This window comes from Clupea harengus, chromosome 16 (genome assembly GCF_900700415.2).
Source record: "Clupea harengus chromosome 16, Ch_v2.0.2, whole genome shotgun sequence".
Taxonomy (NCBI): domain Eukaryota; kingdom Metazoa; phylum Chordata; class Actinopteri; order Clupeiformes; family Clupeidae; genus Clupea; species Clupea harengus.
The window spans coordinates 18,166,068-18,186,992 of NC_045167.1; the positions used below are offsets into that span (position 1 = coordinate 18,166,068).

Here is a 20,925-nt window from a genome sequence, read left to right on the forward strand (position 1 = left end):
CATTCCTGCACTTCTTTTTCCTTTTTTCTAGGTCGTTGTTTTCTAATTCTCATGTAAAGTAGTATTTATTTTTTAAAGTAGTATTCTTGACTGTTCTCTCCCTTGTACGTCGCTTTGGACAAAAGCGTCTGCTAAATGACTAAATGTAAATGTAAATGAAGACTCTCACTTAGGAATGCACTGAGCTGGCCTGGCAAACGAAACAAAGATGGATGTCCGTGTCCATGACACAAATGGTGTCCTCCCCCTGGCATTGCATTTTGTTTGTCTGGTCTTTGCTGTCCCACATGATCTGAGCAAAGAGTGTCTGCTGACATGTTTGCTTTCATCTGTAGAAGAAGTAGAGCCCAGATGTGTGTGCGTGTGTGTATGTGCGTGTGTGTGAGCTGTGTTGTGATTTAACATATGAGGGATTAATAGTTCTTTCCTGAATGCCACGAAAAAGACATTGTAATTACCCTTCTGTCCGCACCACTCCGCCTTTCTCCTGCATCCACATCACAGTGAAGAACAGCCTCCAGTCCCCTTCTCATGCGATGTTGTTTAGGATGAGACATTTCTGTCATCCTGGCGTAATAACTGCTATATAACTTAAAATGCTACGATGACAGAGAGAAAACCAATACATAAGACTCTCTCCCAACTGTTGGATACAGCGCCTTACTTTCCCTTCTCTCTTCGTTTAACCTGCGCCTACATCTGTGTGTGTGTGTGTGTGTGTGTGTGTGTGTGTGTGTGTGTGTGTGTGTGTGTGTGTGTGTGTGTGTGTGTGAGTGTGTATTGCGGTGGGAGAGGATTTGCACTCTTAGACTTATTTTAAGACTGGAAAGAAAATAGAAAAACATTCCTGATTCCCACCCAAAAAGGGAGGACAATGCGATAATTTTTGTTTTGGGTTTTCTCTGCAAACAGTCTTCGCCAAGCTCTGAAGGCACGGCTCCAAAAGGGCCGATCGCCGGCTCTCCTCACTCACTCACTCCGCAGCAAGGTCTTTGGGCTGGAATGCGCACAATAAGAAATGTCATTTGGCAAGAATTTATAGGCCAGTGGACGGGAGAGGGAAAGAGCAGGAGGAATAATGCAAAACAGATGGTGCAGGTAGCTCGTGCTCCGGGATCCTTTTAGGGTAAAAATAACACACACACACACACACACACACACACACACACACACACACACACACACACACTGGTCGTGGGCTTTGAGGATTTCCTCAAGCCGAGAGTGGACTTAACACATCACTGACAAAGTCCTTATTCCATGAAAATATATAACACACGCTTTCATTTTGCAGCGTATCTGGACACATGGTGAGTGTATGCACTGCTGAGGATTTAGATTAGTGCGAGGGTCTCAATCAGCCCCCCTCTTTCCTTCCTTCTCAAAGGCTCATTGTGGTAGTTCACCGTCACAGGTCTTAAACCGTCACCACAGTCATTTTGCCACTTACTGCCTAGCTTGCCCTCTTTTCCCATCTCACTTCAACACAAATACCAACCCGGTGAGGCACTGTAACCACTGCTGCTTTCATGACTTTACATCAGGTCAGGTCAGCTTAAATCAGACTACGTCTTGTAATATTTGCTCCAATCCTGCACACCTGTAGGCAGCTGGCAATATAGTGTATAAATACATTTGTGCCAAAAGAACTCCAGTCTGTAGCACAACCCCAGGTTATGTAAAAGCAATAAGAAAAATATTATTGAATGACTTATGACTTATGACAATAAGGACGATGATCTGCTTGTCAATCATATCTTAAAGTCTGGGCAGCAATGCAGAGTTTCGTAACAGTTAATTTCTGCCAGAGTTTCTGTCGGCATCTTAAACTCTTAATCCACACTGTGGTCATGACTATTATCAACATCATAGGTTTCCTGAGGAGAATGTTCTGGAAATGTCCCACTCTACCCACTCCGGCACAAACACAAGTTACCCTCATCCTGCCACTGGCCACTAATGCCTCGCTGTGTGGAGTTAAAGAGGCATTTTTCACCCTCAGTCTTGGAACCATCAGTTGGTTGAGAGTGTGTGAAAGACAGTCGGTTTGACTGAGTGCTGCCCCACTTGAAGTGATTCATGAAATCTCATTAGATGTTGGCATAGCAGACGGGCCTGTGGAGGACTGTTCAGTCTGAGCTTGAGTATATCAACAAAAGATTTGCACACGTTAAGTGTGCATGCCTCTGCAAATGCCTTGTGGCATTTTAATTAAATGGGATCTTGAACACACTGGTGTACTATAAGTGGGCAACACACACACACACACACACACACACACATTGTATTACTGTTCTTTCCCTTTGAGAAAAACAGGGATAATCAGCAAAGCTAAAATGTGTTCAAAAATAGTTCAAATATGTACATTCAAAAATTGAAGGTTTTCAGCTGGTTATAACCATAACCTATGACTCAAGTGCTGTGCTAGGAGAGTCCGACCCCTACACTAACATCCCCTGCATGAGTTTTATGGAAGACAAATTATAGCTTAGGCAAGTGTTCTACCAGGAGGACTCGTAGTCAAAGTCATCCATTCATTCAAGTGCCTTGAGACAATTGTATTGTTTTGGCGCTGTATAAATAAAATTGAATCGATGACTTCTTGGCACTCTGAGATTCTTCTGAATGAAGAGTGCATTACAAATAAAATGAATTATTATTATTACTTCTAAACAATAGGCAGGTTATGCTTGTCTCACTCACTTCTCTGCTACTTTCAGCATGCTGACTCCGAGGCCCCTTCCTCTACCCCCACCGCCACCAGTTGGTCCCTGACTCGATGTTGTCTGGGGGTAGGTTCCTCACCCCTGCCTTCTCCTGTGGGCAGGATCCGAGGTCTTCCTGTCTTTTTACTGGATCATGGACGGGACCTATGCCAAACGCCTGTTCACTCTACTCCAGATACTGCTTATTTTTATCTTTGATTTGTTATCTTTATGGCTGCGTATCCAATTCAGGATCTGTCAAATCTGTAATTCTAGTCCTATCTCCAAAGTCTTTCTGGTAGAAGTAATGTTTACTGGAGTCATTAGGAGTTTACCACATGACCTTAGGAACCTTTAGGTCATCAGAAGCGTTTCTGTTATCACCATTAGTGCAGACTGCATTACAGTGAAACGGGGGACGTAGGAGGGTCTTTTTTTCCTTGGTAATGCTCACAGAGAGCTACTTTAAGAAATGTTCCATTAACTTCTTCCTCCCCGCTGAACAAAGGCTTTTTTAGGCTATGGACTTTTTTAAGATTCCTCACGTGATTGCACCCAAATGGGCACTAAAATAGGGTTAGTATTCAGTCAGTCAAGCTTTCCCAGAAATGTGTTTTCAGTTAACATTTCACACTACATCCGATGCAACAGGTTCCTACAACAGACTGTAATGATTGTGGTTTTTGTACAGGGCATCAGGAGAGTGCAGTCTTGTCTTCACACTCTGCGTGTAATCAACCCAGCTTGCCAGATTCCAAATATAGGTGCAGAAGTTCTGAAGTGACTTAAATTAGGAAATGTTCTTGACTTTGGAATGTATAGTAAGCAGGTGTTAATGCCTAAAACCTAAAATAGAACTTCTTCCATCCTTATGTAACTCATGTTCTGATGAAATAAACATGACATTTTTTATGAGTGAAAAAAAAAAGAAGAAATAATACTTGACTTCCTCTCCTGGTAGCCAAGTCCACCCACCACTAATGGATAATGTAACGTAATCACTTACACACTCCAAGTTGTAAACGTTACTGCTGTCACCAAACCCCAATCTTCAAACATTTAGTTCATCACTCCTTTTAAAACTAAGTTATTACCTTCGAACATAAACAAACAAATTTCACTCATCAAACATTGAATGCATGTGACATTAGATCTAACAGGGTTGAAAATGTCATCTTTACCATTGAACAAAGTGTATATCCTTGCACCTACTTTGGTAGTTTACGATGTAGAATATACTCGGATTAATGTAAATGATTGGCCAATAGCTCTGACATTAGATTCCAGGTGACTCCATAAGAGCCGTCACAGCATCCTTCGTTATGCCTCCACTCTCCCTCGGGTAAGTACATCTATTTAATGCTTGCTCTCAAGCACTGCCATCTACTGGACATTCTTTAACACTACACAAGTCCAATGTGAGCATTTTGTGGCCACTCCATATGCAAAATATATGGAATGACATTCTAGGGTTACTGATATTTTCCACCGTTATTTTAATGTTAGAATAAAAAAAAAAAAGACCCATAAAGAAAAGGCATTTAATTTAACATATTTATTTCCATTATACAAAAACTAGCCATTGTAATATACCAGTTTGATCCATGACGGTTCAAAGAGCACTTCTAATAGGAACACTGGTGGTTGAATTTGTATGCCCTACAGAGCAGCAAACTGAAGACTACTGAAACTAACAGTGCAATGGAAGTTTTTAAAAAGCAGCATTAAATTAACATACAGCCATGTTGAAGCATCAACATATTGACAAGAGTACACAAACATTAATAATTACTCGAAAAACATCAGGCTATGTATAAAATAAAATGGTTTCCACAGTTCAAGTTACGTAAACGTTTCACATTTAGCGTGAACACATTCATCCTATATGTACCTACCCTCCTGAAATCAACAGCATACGCAACATCTTACATCCAAGTTTGGCACACTCATACAGTACTTCTGATAGGTCATTGGCCACCCAGCTTGCAGGGTGAAGAAAAAAATAATAATTCATGCATTCAATTCATTCAAGTATGTTCCGGCTGTTCAAAACCACTTCCTTGTCGGTCCCCCCAGACCACGGAAGAGGAGCACCATGAAAAGCCAAGACGAACAGACGTTCGCTGAAAACCACAAGGTGTGAACCTGTCTACAGATGTCAACATCTGTAAATGTAGCATAGCTTTAGCCTATCAAGTCTCAAGGTTAATGCAAGTGCCAAATTAGCACGACATCCAATAGTGTGGCTCTGGCTCTGCTTGAAGAGACCGCTACGCAGTGTTTCTAAATGTTAACTTTGGTGCTTGGAACGTGTTGAATATCAGAGGTGATAACGACTGGCTGAGCACAAGCTTAGCCAATGGGATGGCACAATATCAAGTAAACCAAAGTCGATGTAGGATACGAATGCCAAATCTCTTGGCATATAAATCCTAAATCCCACATTGCTGGGTGTGTGGACAAAGATGCACAGCACAGTATCAAATCAAGGCACATTCTGAAAAAACATTTGAATGTTAGGACCTACACAGGACACTAACTGTAAGAAAAGCAATGCTTTGGGTTGCTTGACCTACCTAAGTGTTTGCACATTCAGAAAATGAGGAATGCATTCCTTGAAATGGAAGCAAAACCTTGAGGTCTAATGTAACGCATAGTAAAACAACTAACCATTACATCTGCCATTCAGTACAGCTTAACTTTTCAAGTGTTACCCTGTTCGATAGAAGATTCTAACACTGATAATGATACCTTTAATCTGTAGGCCTATTTGATCTCTTTTAGGACGCAAGGCCTCACTGGATCTATCTAGAGCATCGATTCAAAGTAAAACCCATAGCCCAAAATGACATTCACATTTTCTCTTTTAAAAAAATGTAGTGCTCAATTTTCAACATTAAGAAAAGTACCACATATAAGTAATGTTGGGGAATAATAAGCAATCAACATGTAACAATTTAAACAGGGGAAGTGGGTCAGGTAGCCTTTTTTTGGTCATGTTTAAGAAGCAGGGATTAGAATTTGAAGTTTTCCATATGCTTCAAAGTGACCACAAGAGGGCAGTGTAATAATCTGATTTACAATTTTTTTTTTTTTAAACTAACTAAATGAAATCCCTGTATCTGCTATATTCAACTGTGCAAGCACCCTTCAGAGGGTCCACCCTGCTGGGAAAGCCTGACCAGCTCACTGACACAGCAGTGGATTGCAGTGGAGTCCCACAGGGCATCGCTTAACTGTGCATCTGAGACTCAGCTTTTTAAAGACTGACAGAGCAGTGGTACACTAGGTGGCACAGCGATCTGGTCTCAGCCCTTTTTTACTTGGCCACTGGGTGGCTGATGTCCAGTCTTCTCTGGACAGAGCCTCGCTTGCGCATCTCTGGGGCGACTACCATTCCTCCCAAAGTGCCTGGCGTCTGGAAGAAAGCCTTAGAGCCGGGGGCCACGGGCTCCTTAGGGGTCAGAGGCGTCTGTGGAGAGAGAGAGAGAGAAGAGAGAAAGAAAAAAAAAAAAAAAAAAAAAGAAAGAGCGCGGAGAGAGATTAGATCCTAAAACCCACTCTGCTAGCCAGCTCTTTTCACATTCAACTCACTTACACACACGGACATATACACACACAAACACACACTAGGTCTAATATCAATCTAAACGCATTTTAATCTTCACTCAGATAACGCCTCTACAGCCCACCGCCCAACCCCCAAGCAGCACCATCTCTGATTAACAGCCACGTTGTCACGTTTAAATCTTCATGCAGCCCATTTGCAAAAGCATAAAAAGACAGAGCATAAATCTGGGGGTTTTGATTGATGTGAGGAGGGATGAAGTCTCCAGAGAGGGAGAGGCATGCTGTGATCCACGTGCACCAACGATCGGCTCAGTTCAGCCCCCTCTCAACAGAGGAGCACAACTAATGTCGCATATTTATTGAGCGCTGTCAATTCAAAAAGCCTTTTAGGATTCAAAGCAGGACCGTGTGTTGTTTTAAATTCTATCAGCTTTCACAGTCAACGGGATGAGATTCGAAAGCAAAATAAAAACGGATGGATGATTTAAGAGCAGAGAGATGTCAGCAGGTTTCTCTAATGGCCCTTTGTGGAATGAATGAGTCCTCTGGGCACATGAATGTGTCTGATTGTGTTTGCCTCTTGCATGGAGAACAGAATTGGAAGGAGCAGAGCAGTCGGAAGAGGCACTGAACTGTACTGGGGACGTCGATGGCGACTTATTGCTATGGATACTAATAAATACTAAACACATCTTATGTGTGTCGTTTGTTTAACAGTTATGAAACTATCAATACTGAACGACACACATCATCAATACACCCCAATAATATAATAATATATTTCACTACCTACTCTGGGTTTGAGACAGAACATAGTGTTGTTATGAACAGGAATGTCCTTTCTACTGTTTGTCATTCAATTCATGTGGTTCATGGTGAGATGAAGGCTTGACTCACGTGAGGATCGGAGAGGGGCAGGCAGTCCGGCTGCCTCTGTGCCGTGGCGGGGGACACCGGGACCGCCGACCCGTACGCTTGGGGATGCTCCGGGACCGACAGGGAGGACGAGCCTCCGGCTACGGTGAAGGCGCCCGGGCTGACCACGAAGTGCGCCGGCGACACCATGGCCGACATGTTGAAGCCCATGCCCGAGAGGGCGTGCGGGTCCACAGTGCCGTTGGCAAGGAGTGCCGGGTAGGAGGAGAGGGCGGAGGAGGGCACCAGCACGTAGGGCACAGCCAGAGAGGGCACCGCGCCCGGGGAGAGCGCCACACCTCCCGGAGACAGGGACACGCTGCCTGCAGAGTGGCCCGCGGAGAGGAGGAAGTTGAGGCCTGAGGAGACAACATCAGGAAAGGAAGACTCAGTTTGCTCTTACTTTACTCAATAAAGTCAACAAATAAGAAAAGACAATCATTATGAATATAATTTATTTTAAACTATTATAACTCATCAATAATATTACTAATAGTTGTAGCAAAAGTAATATATTATTACACATGCACATTGTTAGATTTGAAAAGCTTAACTGACTTCCGTCCGATAAACATGACACACAGCTGACACAATATTGTCTTAATGTATGGTGTTCATCACATGACACTGTCAATTTCCAACAGTTACAAGTATCAGAACATCCAGTCTAGATGGTCTCTAGGGAACTACTTGACTTAATAGAGCTTCAAATGTTTATTTTTGTGTGTTTGTGTGTGTGTGTGTGTGTGTGTGTGTGTGTGTGTGTGTGTGTGTGTGAGCCTACCTGCGGAATTGGGAACGTAGAGGTAGTGTGATGGAGGTGGGGCCACAGCGGGGCTTCGTCTCTCTCCCTCCTCCCTGGAAGGGGCTACGCTGGCGGGCAAGCCGAGGCGCTGGCTGTGGGGTGAAGCTCTGGGACTCTGCTGCATGCTTTCAGGTTCAGCCTGGAGAACATAAGGAGAAGAGAAAAATAACCATTAGATGAGGAAGAAAACGTAGGAAACACTACTGGAGTTAGGACATGGCGAAGAAGCTATTTGTGGATTCCAGTGGCCTGGAAAGGGCAAGCAACAACCTCTCCTGCTAAAACTTTATGGCACCTCATGCCAATCATAATCTTAATACTAATGTCGATCATTGTGTATTCATTAAAAGCATTTCACAGGCCCACTGTTCAATAATATGTAGAGAAAAAGCAGCAGGAAGGCTCGTTTTAATCACCTGTCCATTAAACAGAAGGAAAACAGATTAATGTGAGAGGATTTTAATTAACTATTAATCAACTATGTCCATTTCTGAGAGGATATCACCACTGAGTTTAAATTACATCCTCTAACCATTAAGTATGCAGTATCTTTGCTAATAGTCCTATTTGAGAGACAATGGAGAGACAATTAGTTTAATTTGTATACTAAAAGGAAGGCTTTTGTTATCAAGAAGGCACATCGAAGCCCGCGAGGATAACATTACAATATAATCTCCCTCTGACAGTGAAATCCAACAAAAGTATATGACTGTATGACGTGTCAACTTTATGGAGGACAAACGTTTTCATTTTCCCCGTCTGACATGGCCAAGATCATAAAATGTCATCACTCGTTTGAATTATTATCTTCACCTTCACAGGTTTCACAGCCTTTGCATTTCTGTCAAACCAGCCAAGAGCCCTTCAGACATGTCCAAAACAGGCGGCCATTAAAAGAGCTGCAAGCCATGGGCGTCGATTGAGACTGTCTGGAGTTTGTGCTAATTCATGCATCATAATGGGTGTTGTCGCGGGGATATGAGGGGCTTCCCGACAACGGCTGGGGTCTTTGAGCGTAAACGAGCAGAGGGCACTGCCATGCTAATAGCATGCTCACAGTGAACGGTCACCTTGGAGACCAACAAACTCATGAGTTGTGATGGTAAGTGGCCGTCAGAGGAGTGGGTCTTGCTCCCAGATACCCTGCACTGTGAAATGTAAATGCAAGACTTGTGAGTCTGCCTGGCTCCACAGCTCGAGAGCAGGCCACAGACAATCTCGCCTCTCACCTGTAGGGGGTGCTGCTCTTCCTCACGACGCTCGCGTTTGGCAGCCGGGCTCGGCTCCACCTCTTTGTCCCTATTCTTCCTTTTCTCTCCGGCCTCCGCCCCGGGCGACCTTTGACCCTGACCCTGAGCCTCGGTGTGAGGGCCCTCAGGGGCTGGGGCCCCGTACAGCATGAGGAAGGAGGGCTGGGAGAGTCCGGGTAGGTAGGCCAGGTGGTGCTGGGGGTAGGAGGGTTGTGCGGGGATGCTGAAGGACCCCTCAGTAGGGGAGATGGGGAGGGCCAGTGGGTTGAGGCCTGGGGACTGCACCAGGGGGCTGGGACTCTGGCCCACAGCAGTCTGCAGACTGGGGAGAGGAAAAACAACAACAAAACAGCATTTACAACATGCATGAAAAACACAGAAAAAGCTGTTAAATTATTAAAAAATAAAGAGTACATGTCTATACAGTGAGAAGGCCTGAGTAGCATAGCTTTATATAGTCATTCATTTACATTCTGGTTTTATGATAGACACCTCCCAAAGGAAGCCTTCATCTGCACAAATACTGTGTGATTCTACAGAGCAACTGTAAATGCATACACGCTGACATATTGTTTGCAGTCGGAAAACCACTTTCTCATGTTTACTAGAAAGCACTTTTGGCTGGCGAGAGGATTTTCCCTCTCGTAGTAACATGAGCCATGTGTGAGCCCTCTGCACAAGAGCAACATCAGCAGCGAGGGGACGCTGTGGTTTCGCCTCCACTGCCACACACACACACACACACACACACACACACACACACACACACACACACACACACACACACACACACACACACACACACACACACACACACACACACACACACACACACCCCCCTTGTGGAGTAAAAAAGCAACTAACCCACTGGCCGACCCCTTTTCCTGCCAACGTGCGTAAATACTTCGCCCAAGACCCTGTCCCCGAGGCCAAGGTACATAAACGCTTAAGAACTAAATGACTACCTACGGGCAGAACGCTGAAAGGGCTCGCAGCGGGCCGGGGCAAAACGCCCAAACCGAGACAGCTTGGGTTACGCGGCTCCGTAAACCGGCTCCCGTGAAAGTAGCTTTGGCCTTGAGGGCTACAAGCAGGGCTGAGCGGGACCTTCTTTTTGGCGGTGGTCCTCGAGCGGAACGCCGAGGCCAGAGCCTCTCACCACAGCCGTTTCCTCCAGTCAGCAAAGAGCTGCTTCTCTTCCATCTCCATTGACAGAGAGGATGGAGGCGGTGTAGAGGTGGATTACGTTCTCATTCTAATCGTAACGGACTGCTGTTGATTACTACACTGACAACTGCTGATGAAAATTGAATTGGGGAGGTGGGTTGTTAAACAAAATGGTAATGCAAAAAAAATAATAACACACAAACAAACAAAAAGATTTTAAATGATGGAACAGAAGCTCTGCAAAACATTTGAGACAAAACCTGACAGAATGCTCGTTATCTTGAACTTCCATCAGAGATGACTGCACTCTGTGCTCGCAAGCGTTTTAACAACAAAAAAGGTTACCGCCACCGTCGTACTTCCTCTCTGCGGCTGGTGGCTTTTTGTGCAACGTGCTAAGGGGGAAACTGGTCTTTACCAGTCTGGTCTCCCAGTACCTCCACGCTAAGTATCTGGGCAGTTGTTTTTACGACATGCAGTGTGACCCTTTCCTCCTGAAGATGACAGCACACTGTGTGTTAACACAAACCAACCATCTGGAGGACGGACACAGACACAGACACACACACAGACACTCACCCAGGGGCCTCCCCGAACCGAAGCCGGCACACTGTGCCGCCGTTCCCCAGCTTTCTGGAAAAATCCAGGGGTTCGACCCCATGACCTGCACACAGAGGAACGGCAAGAGCCAATCATTTCAAATGATCTAAACCATGTGTAGGACTGCATGAGATAAGAGCCAGGAAAGCATGCTGATGTACAGAGTCAGGCTATGGGAACTGTGGGGGCTGAGCATACAATCTCACCACACTGACAAATTAAATTCATAACTCAAAGTTATTTGAAATGTGTTGTAGAGAAATGTGTGTGTGTGTGTGTGTGTGTGTGTGTGTGTGTGTGTGTGTGTGTGTGTGTGTGTGTGTGCCTGTGTGTGTGTATGTATGTGTGTCAGAAGGTAACCACATTTTCTATTCTGTTGAAAATAGGCAATATGTGCTTCTGTGCTGTATATTTTGTCTTTTTTTTTCGTAGGATGTGTGCAGATGATATGTCCCTATGTTTGAGGGTGCATGCAATTTCACCTGTGTGCTCCCTGTATCATACCAATGTGCTTTTACAGTGGTGTGGTATGGTGTGTGTGTGTGTGCGTGTGTGTGTGTGTGTGTGTGTGTGGTATGCGTCATACCCGAGTTGTCACGGTTGGGTGTACTGGGCGCCGAGCTGGTGAGTCTCAGGTTGGCAACCGAGGTGGGCACAACGTGGAAAGAGGCGTGGTGTGCAAACTTCTCCCTTCTGCCCGCTGGCACTGTCAGATGGGCATCAGCATCGGTCTGAGGCACAGGGATGCCACTGACCGCCACAGAGTCCTCTGTAGACCAATCAGACATACACCTCAGTTAGCCACCCCCTTAAAAGTGAAAAGTCTCACAGCAATCCAACTTATAATCCATCCAGCGAGAAATGGAGAGGCCCATCATACTGCTAGGTTTACTGCGGTTTACTACAGGTTTTTTTTAGCAAAAAAGCATATTTATATTTCATTTATCTAGTTATGTTGCTACATTGACCTTAACTCAACCATTGACATTGTAATGGAGAATGCCAACAAACACATTTCTGAGTAGTAATGGCTATTTAGATGATAATCATGGAGATGATAATTAGATGATTTATTTAGATGCAAATCATAGACGATCAACACTACAGACATCTATGGATAGGACCAGGTGTGTGTGTAGTACCGGTGTGGAAGTCAGCGGGGCCGATCCATTTGAACGCCGGCTTCCTGCCCTTCTCCTCCCTCACGTGAACCTTTTTGATGAGGGACAGGCTCGTCAGGACGTTGGCTATGTCATAGAGGCGCCGCACCTTAGCTGAAGAGACCAGACACAGAGAGAGAGAGAGAGAGAGAGAGAGAGAGAGAGAGAGAGAGAGAGGGGGGGGGGGGAGTTAATCAACTATGACACACAGTGTGTGTGTGTGTGTGTGTGTGTGTGTGTGTGTATATATACATATATGTGTGTGTGTATGATTGTGTTGCATGAATGTGGATCAATATTGCTGTGTGTGTGTATGATTGTGTTGCATGAATGTGGATCAATGTTGCTGTGTGTGTGTGTGTGTGTGTGTGTGTGTGTGTGTGTGTGTGTGTGTGTCCTAAGAGCTTACTTTTGTACTTGCTGTGACTGGCAGTATCCTGGCTCTCCTCGATGAGGATCTTGGCAGCCGTGTCCAAGGTAACCGTTTGGGTTTTGGACACCAGGAAGAGCATGACAAACTTCTGGCTCATGATGCGCAGCGACTTGTCTTTCCTCCTGCAGGCCGTCCCTGAGGGATGGGGGCGAGAGAGAAGAAAACACCACGTGTCAGACCTCCACGCTGAACCCAAGGCTTTTTCACCATCAATCACGTTGACATTTTTACAGCATCAATCAATCAAGTCAAAGCGAACCGAGTAATTATATTTCAAACACTTAATACATCAACTTACCAACCGGTCAGATCTCTTTCGAAATGTTCAAATGGAAAGAGGACATTAGAGGCTTGTCTCAGAGTATGAGAACAATCCATCAATAGTTTTGAATGTTTGTCAAACAAGTAATCCTTGCCCAAAACGCAAGGCTTGGACCTCGGATAGATTTTTCCATTTTCCTCTCCTAGTCCTAACTGGGTGCAGGAGCTTGCAAATATGCAAACCGCCATCAACAAACCTTCAGTCGAGTGGCTTCCGCACAATACATCAAGAAGACGTGAACTAGACATATCCTCAGACTAGCAACACAGTGGTTGAAATAGTGAAAACTATATCCACTACTGTTTATCCATCAACAGAACATTAGCTGTAAATACTGTATATTTGCCTGCCTCTTTCTCCACTGTGAAGGAAGGTACACAAAAAATAAGCTGAAGACTAAACTAGTTTGATTTAAGCACTCAAATCCTGTCAAGACTTTTGGGACGCTTCAGCCCCCCATCACCCAGGCACTCTTTGCTCCACAGCACACACAGAATTAGCCGTTTCTAATTAGCCACTTAGCGGGGCTATGCATACACATACCTCAGTGCCATGGCGACAACACAGGACAACAACACAGGGGCTCTGTGTTTATTCCTATGGCTTGTGAGCAGTGGGAATTATTTACCTTAAGACGGAAGTATCGCCTCACCTTGGTCACCGTGACTGGGGCATCAATAACAGGCCTGAGCCAACAGTGAGGGACACATGGTTACCTGTGTGGAGTGGCTTGTGTGGAGGCCAAGGACGCCAAACTGTGATGTATTAGTAGTTTTGGCGGAGACGCTAATAATTGCCCAGTAACGTGGCAAAACAGACATTCACACAGTGAACAATACACACTGCTGAACACACAGCAACCAATAACTGACACCGACAACAAAGCACCTGAACACTGATTTTGTCTCCTTTTCTGTCATTCAGCTCTCAAACTCCCTCCATCTCTACTTTCCTCCATCTCTTGTATGCCTTTATCGGCACAAACTCCCTCCATTCCTCCACTCACCATAAGTGCCGTCTCCATCCTCGCCCTGATGCGCTGCCCCTCCTCGTGCCGGCGTGGTTGCCGTGGCAGCGGGCGCTGCCTGCTCCATCTGGAGGTGGTAGCGCTGGCGTCGGCCCTGCTGCTGCAGCTCCTTCAGGGTCTGGCTGAGCCGCGGACGGCCGTGCCACACGTACTGATTCTTGGCCACGCGGCTCACCAGCATCAGCGACTCCAGCACGTTCACGATGTCGTAGATTCGCCGACGCTCAACGCCTGTCCCACAAGGGCCAAGAGTTCAACATCAGTTATTTACGTTAATATATTATATTGCTACTAAACAGACACCAAAATATAATTTATACAAGATTATGGTATGTACAAGTTGGACTAATGCTGATATAATTACATGTTATAATTATGTCACAAAGATTAAGACAGACCACACAGAAAATATCCGGATGATAGACCGGTTGGGAGCCTCATGTTAGACATGATTATGAGAACACACAATTATGCATCGGAAATCTAAAAAACATCCAAACATTTCAATTTCACAATCTAAACAATCCAAGCCCCTGAGGCAAACATCAGCTCTATTATTGTGATCACTTTGATTGCGGGTGTGTAGGATCCAATCACGAGCTGGCACAGGCTATGTAAGTGGGGGAAGGGGGGCAGACAATTAATCATGGTCTTACCCAAGCTTGTAGCCACCTCGTCCAGAGAGATGCCGATGGTGTCTGAGGATGCTGGGTAATCAGGGTAGAGGGCCAAGAACTTCTGGCACAGCAGACCCAAGCTCTTCTGCTTCCGGTTGGGCCGCTTCTCAAATTCATCCCCACAGTCTTCTACCACATCAAACTGTGTATGTGTGTGGGAGAGCGAGAGAGAGAGAGAATTGTCATGCATATGCTAGTACACTCAGTACAACAGTACTCTCTTATGCCATATTTTTTCTACATTCTTCAATCCTTATTTTTCTGTCCAGACAGACTGATGTGTCTCATACATTAGGGGACCAAATTTCTTCACTCCCCTCTTCTGAACAAAAAATCCTCACAATGATGGCTTAAAAACTGTCCCACAGCTATGAAAGTGAGAATGTAGCTTCAGTCCAAGTTTTATATATTTTGAAAATTTGAACAAAGTCTTTTTGGTCTCTCCCCTACATTTTACCATGGATTTGTTGTGTCCACATTGTGATCAAGGTCCTACAAGCTTGAGAGTCTATGCACACTGGTCTCTGACTACTGTACCTGGCTGGGGTCATCCAGTTCTGCATCCTCTTCCTCTTCCTCCACTACCACCAGCTTCTCTTCGTTCTCAATTGGCCGAAAGAGGATTTTCTTTATCTCACGATCCCTGATGTCCGGACTGGCCGCACTGATCAACATCTTCAGGTTGGCTGTGGGGGTCCAGGGGTCCGCGTGGGCTCTTTCAGGGTGCTTTATGGGGGTGATGTGGATGAATTCAGGGGTTGTTGCCTTCTTGCTGTTAATAGTTGTTGATGTGGCTTCACTTTTGTGAGGGGTCACTTTCCTCCGTTCCAGACATACATTCTCCTAAAAAAAAAAAAAAAAATGTAGGTGAGAAAACGCGCACATTGGCTATTCTGGTACATACATTCATGAGAAACGCACCGTTGCTAATGCTTCATAACTAGTATTACAAAGGTATATCAGATAAACCAACAGTGAAACGTCATTCAAAGACCATATTTGGTCCACACCCTTGGATGGATAGGTACTTGCCTTCTGATCATTTTGGCCCGAGTCGTCCTCAATGCCTGTTCTGATTTGTCTCGGACTTATCAGGTCCTTTAGAGCCAGACAGTCCGTGTCCATCTATTTAAATAAGATAACAGTAAAAAATATCACTTTGGGGATTCCATTTATACTAACAGAGTCCATGAGAGGTCCAGATTGATGTTGCCTCAAACTGACAATTTGATCAAAATTATACTAATAACGAATAAACGTGGTGTAAGTTAGCCAATGTAGCGAAGAAACATGTCTATATTACAATGATGTTATTTTTTCCAAGATTACACCCTTGTTGAACCTAAGTGCAAAGTAAATTTTGGCGCAAATAACGTAAGGTTACATTACCTAGCTGGCTAGCTGTGGAACAATTTGTCTGAGCAACTACTTGTAAAGTCAAATCCCTTCTCACCACTAACTAGGATAATCAGACAAGGAACGTTCTGTATACTGATTAAATGTTAACATTTAATGAATGATTAAAAGGCTCAGAAATGACAATGTAGCTATCGATAGCTGTGTAACTTTTTAGCGATCAAGCTAGCAAGCTAATGTTAAAGTTATCTAGTACTCGGCTAACTTCTCAAACGTTTAACCTTCATTACCAACATAAATCAGTATGATTCAATAACAATATGTTTCACACATAAACAGACGAAACAACAGGAAAACAGTGTAAAGATCGACATTTCTGAAGGACACTACACGAACTTAAATTAACACTACCGCTAGCTGGTTAACCTGACCTATCGTCTCAGTAGCCACAGTCAGATATCTATAAAGTTAAATCAAGATAGCCAGAAATTAGCCATCAAGAATACTCTGGTTACTTACCATGACCGTTTTTCCCTTGTTATAAACTACGCAACAGACAGCGATTTACAAATTCACGATTGCTACTTTTGGCTAGGCGCTTCTTCAACACGACATATTTTCCCTCTATAATAAAACTTCTCTTAGATATTCCGGTATGACCACTACTCACTCTTGAAGTCGCATTACTGATCAGGGTAAAACACCCGCTCAAGCTTGTTTTCTGGCGCTCTGAAGCTTTCCCCTCAATCTGACCAATCGCTATCAGAGTTTGGGGTTGAGCAGATCCTCTTTCTTACCTTTCAACCAATGGCCGTGCAGTTCTAACCACGCCTACTGGGATTTGTTGGCGGGGCAGTCGGCGCGGTCTGCTATACCTCTTCTCACCCCGACAAGTTCTCTGATGTAGTGTAGTTGCAACGCGCACCTTCGAAATCTAATTAATAAAGCCAATCACTAGGGCTTTGTTGTCAAGGGTAGGGACCGCAGACCCATTGCATCTCTGCCTAATTAACTCCAGCAGAAGGAACACATATGGAGGTGGGTATGAATGACAGACGCGCTCTTTTTGGCGCTGACACCGCGGGAAAAAGTAATTTGAGGTGTAGCCGGGGGAGTCCAGGACCCGCCCCCACAGGCTATTCCGAACCGGCAAAATAGTTGTTACATAATAGCTTGTGAGGCTAGATTGTCTCTGGCCATTTCAATACATTGCCGCGCCTTCAGTGAAACTCACGTGCCGAATATGTCGACTCGAATGTGTAGAAATGAAAAGTTGTATGTCTTGCAGCTTGCTATGTTTTAGGTTTAAGAGAGCACGACCATTCTCCAAACTACAATGTATTAATGCTCATTAATGCACGGTATGTTTAATCAACTTAGAGAGCTAATGACAGCCACAAGAACAAGTAGCACAGAGGGTAGACTATGGGATATTGACACTTGCTAGACCTGTAGCCTGTCCTGTTTTTCTCAGTCTTCTGCGTGATTTGGGGTTGTTTCAGGGTAGTAGTCAGTTGTTGGCAACCAACTCCGCCTCCCTAACTTTACTCCCCAATACACACACACACACACACACACACACACACACACACACAAAGGTGCCTCTCTAAATGCCTCTCTAAAAATATGTCTGCATGATACCTATGGTCCTTTTTTTAACTTGTTTATGCTCAATACAAATTTACATGAAAGATATTTTCTTACATATAGACAGTAGATTACAATTCACAGTGACTCACTTTTTCATAAGAAGTATGCACCTTACTCCCAAGCAAATTCATAAATTATCAGTTCTATCCACAGGTCAGCTGAACTGAGTTAGCACTCATTCATGTGGACAACAGGAACATATGGGTTTGAATACATTTAGAAAAAAAATCTGTTTTGAACAACCAAATGATTTGAATATGACAACCAGATCATGGTCTGTCTCTTTCAAATGCCTTACATCTGCATGTTATGGTCAATGCAAGGCTCAAAACAATGAGTATGGAAAACACTCAGTTGTTTATAAAGGATTCAAAGTGTTTGCAAATCAACCAGATGTTACATGGAAAACCTTGCCGTGAGTGCCTGTTTTACAGCTCTTGTTGATATAACAGATGGAGTGGGATGTCCTTAGATGGGTGCCATCTGATCACAACGCAGGTTGAGTTACTGAGGGATTTAAAGTGATTCATTTGATGGTAGTGGCAAAATATACAGCTGTAATATCTTTCAGTTTTGGAACTGTCATTGTACAGTATTAGCCAAATAAAGTATCAACTCTCCTGAGATTAATGAAATGCACTCTGCAGCAAACAAAAATCAAACGTCATCAGGTCTCATTGCAAGTCTTGGTACCAGAAAGGCCCCTTTATCACACTATTTCCAATGGCTGTCTCCTCTCCTGCCCCTCTTGTGACACACTCTGCTGCTCATGCGGCTGTAGGAGCACAAGGACAAGCAAACTCAGGAGTATGCTTGATTAGATTAGCTGTCTGATGGACCTATAAACTGCTTTACCTGTGCCACTCATGACCGTCAAATGGAGCCAGAAACTTACAAACAAACATAAAACTAAAAAAAGGTTACCCTAGTTTCTGTCACATTTTAAGAACATGATATTTTTTTCTTATGATCCTGAGAAATTAAAAACAGGTCTACATCACATACAGTTGCATGGCTAGATTGGTGTGATATTTTGTGATCACATGACTGGTAAATAGATCTATTTCAGGGGCATAGGTGAATTCATGAGAAGAAATGAATGGTTTTTACTCATCAGGATTATTTGCGTGTTTACGATTATTTAATGTGTGCAAATCGTCTTTCCACTTCGAACTAAACCTACTTTTTTTCTTTTCTTTGTAGTACCACGATTATGGTTGACCAAGAATCACTCTCGCCTATTTACAATGGTCGTAGAACAATGCTTTTGAAAAACGCAGCCCAAATAATTTATCTTAAAAACTTTCACTTTATCCAAGATATCCCTGATCTTGTGGAGACATGAAACACCAGCTGCATAGTCTTGTAAGGTTATTGAGGTAATCTACTGTAACTCACTTCCTAAACACATTTTGAGACACAAAGTACATCTACATGAGGCCAGGGCTATAAGGATATTTTCTTAAAGATTGAAACTTTCAGCCTATATGAACAATATTTGACTGTTCACTGCTAACCTGAGTTGCAGAATTTGTCCACTGTTTACTTGAGGTGTAGAAGTGTGTGTAAATGAGAAATTGAAAGCGTTGTAAGTCTGACATTTTATTGCATGTCAAAACTATTTTACAGTAGTACACGCATTTGGTTATTCTGATACTAGACTACTATACATGATACTAGACTTTTATATAACCCATTTATTTATTTGTGATGATTACATAGTTCTGATAGATATGTTCAAAGGTCTCCAGTCTATTTCCACATGATTTATTACAAGTATGGTTTGTGATTGTATTTAATTGTCAAAAACATTTGTATGGAACACTTTAGGATAAAGCTGATCTCAGATGAGATCCGAACCAGAATGAAGTACAGTCAAATTTCATAGGCCATACATGGTCAAAGGAAGAAAACATTATACAACCACTACTAATATGAACTTACAGTCCAAAGAGACACACAACTCTTAAGTCTTAAATTAAAATCAGATGGAAATGTTGCTCAAGTTTTGAACAAAGAAATAGACTATGTATGATGCAGGAGGCAGTTTGGCATGGCAAGTTATATAAAATAGGACATGGCTAATGTTATTGAAAAGAAGTCCGCACTCCAAAACCTCTAGCTTTTATTAGCTATCCAGTCTACGCACACAAAAAAAGAAGTTCTCGTGGAAAGAGTGTGGTGTTCAAAAAGTTGTCAATGCTAATGATGAACAATGGTTACTAGGCAACGCATCCATGCTGGGATTGTGTCGTGGTTAAATCTGTATCCCTGCCTTCTCCTCACTCTTCTGTTAGTTCCTTCTTCCACATCAGGGTGAAATTCTGCTGAGGAGCCTGTTTGGAGAACTCTTGGTGTATCTGACAAAAACACAGCCATCAGAAAACAGTATATATCTTAAACCAACCATGATTTCATGTTGAAGCACCTATTCTATGCCAACCTGCTTGAGGATGACCTGATGAAGATTAGTGCTGTCCTCCAAGCCGTAAGGACTATTCATCCCAATCCTGATCTTCACCATCAGTCTCCTTGTTTGCTTCAAAACTGTGAGAGAAGACATTACATGTACACATGACATATTTTTAAAAGATTTTCATTGCTGGAATAAAAGGGCTGTAACGTATAGTAGTCCACTCACCTTTGTGACAATAAAAAGGTTGTTGAAGACTGCAGTTGTTAAACACGAGACTCTGTGAAACATTCAGAAATACGCATTTATTCCGATCGCTCATACTGATGATCCCTGGGAGTGCATCAGTGTGTAAGGTGAATATACTTCCATCTGACCACCGCCATCTGTTGTGAAGTCCAATCCACACTCTTTGGCCATCAACCAGATATGCCAAGTCACTCTTGTCTGTTTCGCTCCTGATATTTGCCAGGTCCATGTAGTTTATTCTGCAGTATTCAAGGGCTTTGTTCCAATCCATCATCCTCTCAATTAGGAAGTATTTGAAGTCTGACAAAAGAGAATGGCATTTGAATGCGCTGGTAATAGAGATTCTGTTTCGTTGCTGAAGTGTTGGCCAAGAATAGTCATCAACATCATTTTGGGCATTAACTTATACACAAATTAGAGCAAGGACAATTCTACACTGTAAATTCTATGAATTCTACACTGTTCGTAGTTTGAATCAACATGTCTTAACCATAATAGTCATCTGTGAACTCACCAGCATTTTGACAAACAAAGTGCAATGCCTCACTGCAATGTGTATGTGACCACTGACCACTTTGAAATGAACCACACTGCTTGTAGGTACCCGAAGGTGGATATACCCATTT

The 20,925-nt window shown here is 43.5% G+C and overlaps 1 protein-coding gene and 1 long non-coding RNA gene across 2 annotated transcripts; both read right to left on the minus strand.

Moving 5' to 3' along the window:
• Window positions 1-3,841: 3,841 nt before the first annotated feature.
• e2f7 (E2F transcription factor 7) lies at window positions 3,842-16,719 on the minus strand. The gene is made up of 13 exons (XM_031583280.2): window positions 16,507-16,719; window positions 15,664-15,756; window positions 15,169-15,474; window positions 14,611-14,773; window positions 13,934-14,185; window positions 12,582-12,740; window positions 12,155-12,286; window positions 11,599-11,781; window positions 10,992-11,076; window positions 9,225-9,567; window positions 7,975-8,134; window positions 7,173-7,549; window positions 3,842-6,177 (listed from the first exon to the last, which is right to left on the minus strand). The coding sequence occupies exons 1-13, from the start codon at window positions 16,507-16,509 to the stop codon at window positions 6,025-6,027; spliced, it is 2,409 nt and encodes an 802-aa protein (XP_031439140.1). The 5' UTR covers window positions 16,510-16,719; the 3' UTR covers window positions 3,842-6,024.
• Window positions 16,720-19,490: 2,771 nt separating this feature from the next.
• On the minus strand, window positions 19,491-20,516 carry LOC122133560. Its single transcript, XR_006152865.1, has 3 exons — window positions 20,279-20,516; window positions 20,081-20,184; window positions 19,491-19,997 (listed from the first exon to the last, which is right to left on the minus strand). It is a non-coding gene; the product is annotated as an uncharacterized LOC122133560 (long non-coding RNA).
• Window positions 20,517-20,925: the final 409 nt, after the last annotated feature.

Excerpts from the sequence above, each read along its gene's own strand:
- e2f7 (XM_031583280.2), bottom strand. Across the intron at positions 7,550-7,974 it reads CTACGTTCCCAATTCCGCAG|GCCTCAACTTCCTCCTCTCC; the intron begins GTAGGCTCACAC and ends TTGTCTCCTCAG. Across the intron at positions 6,178-7,172 it reads TGCCCCTCTCCGATCCTCAC|ACGCCTCTGACCCCTAAGGA; the intron begins GTGAGTCAAGCC and ends CTCTCTCCACAG.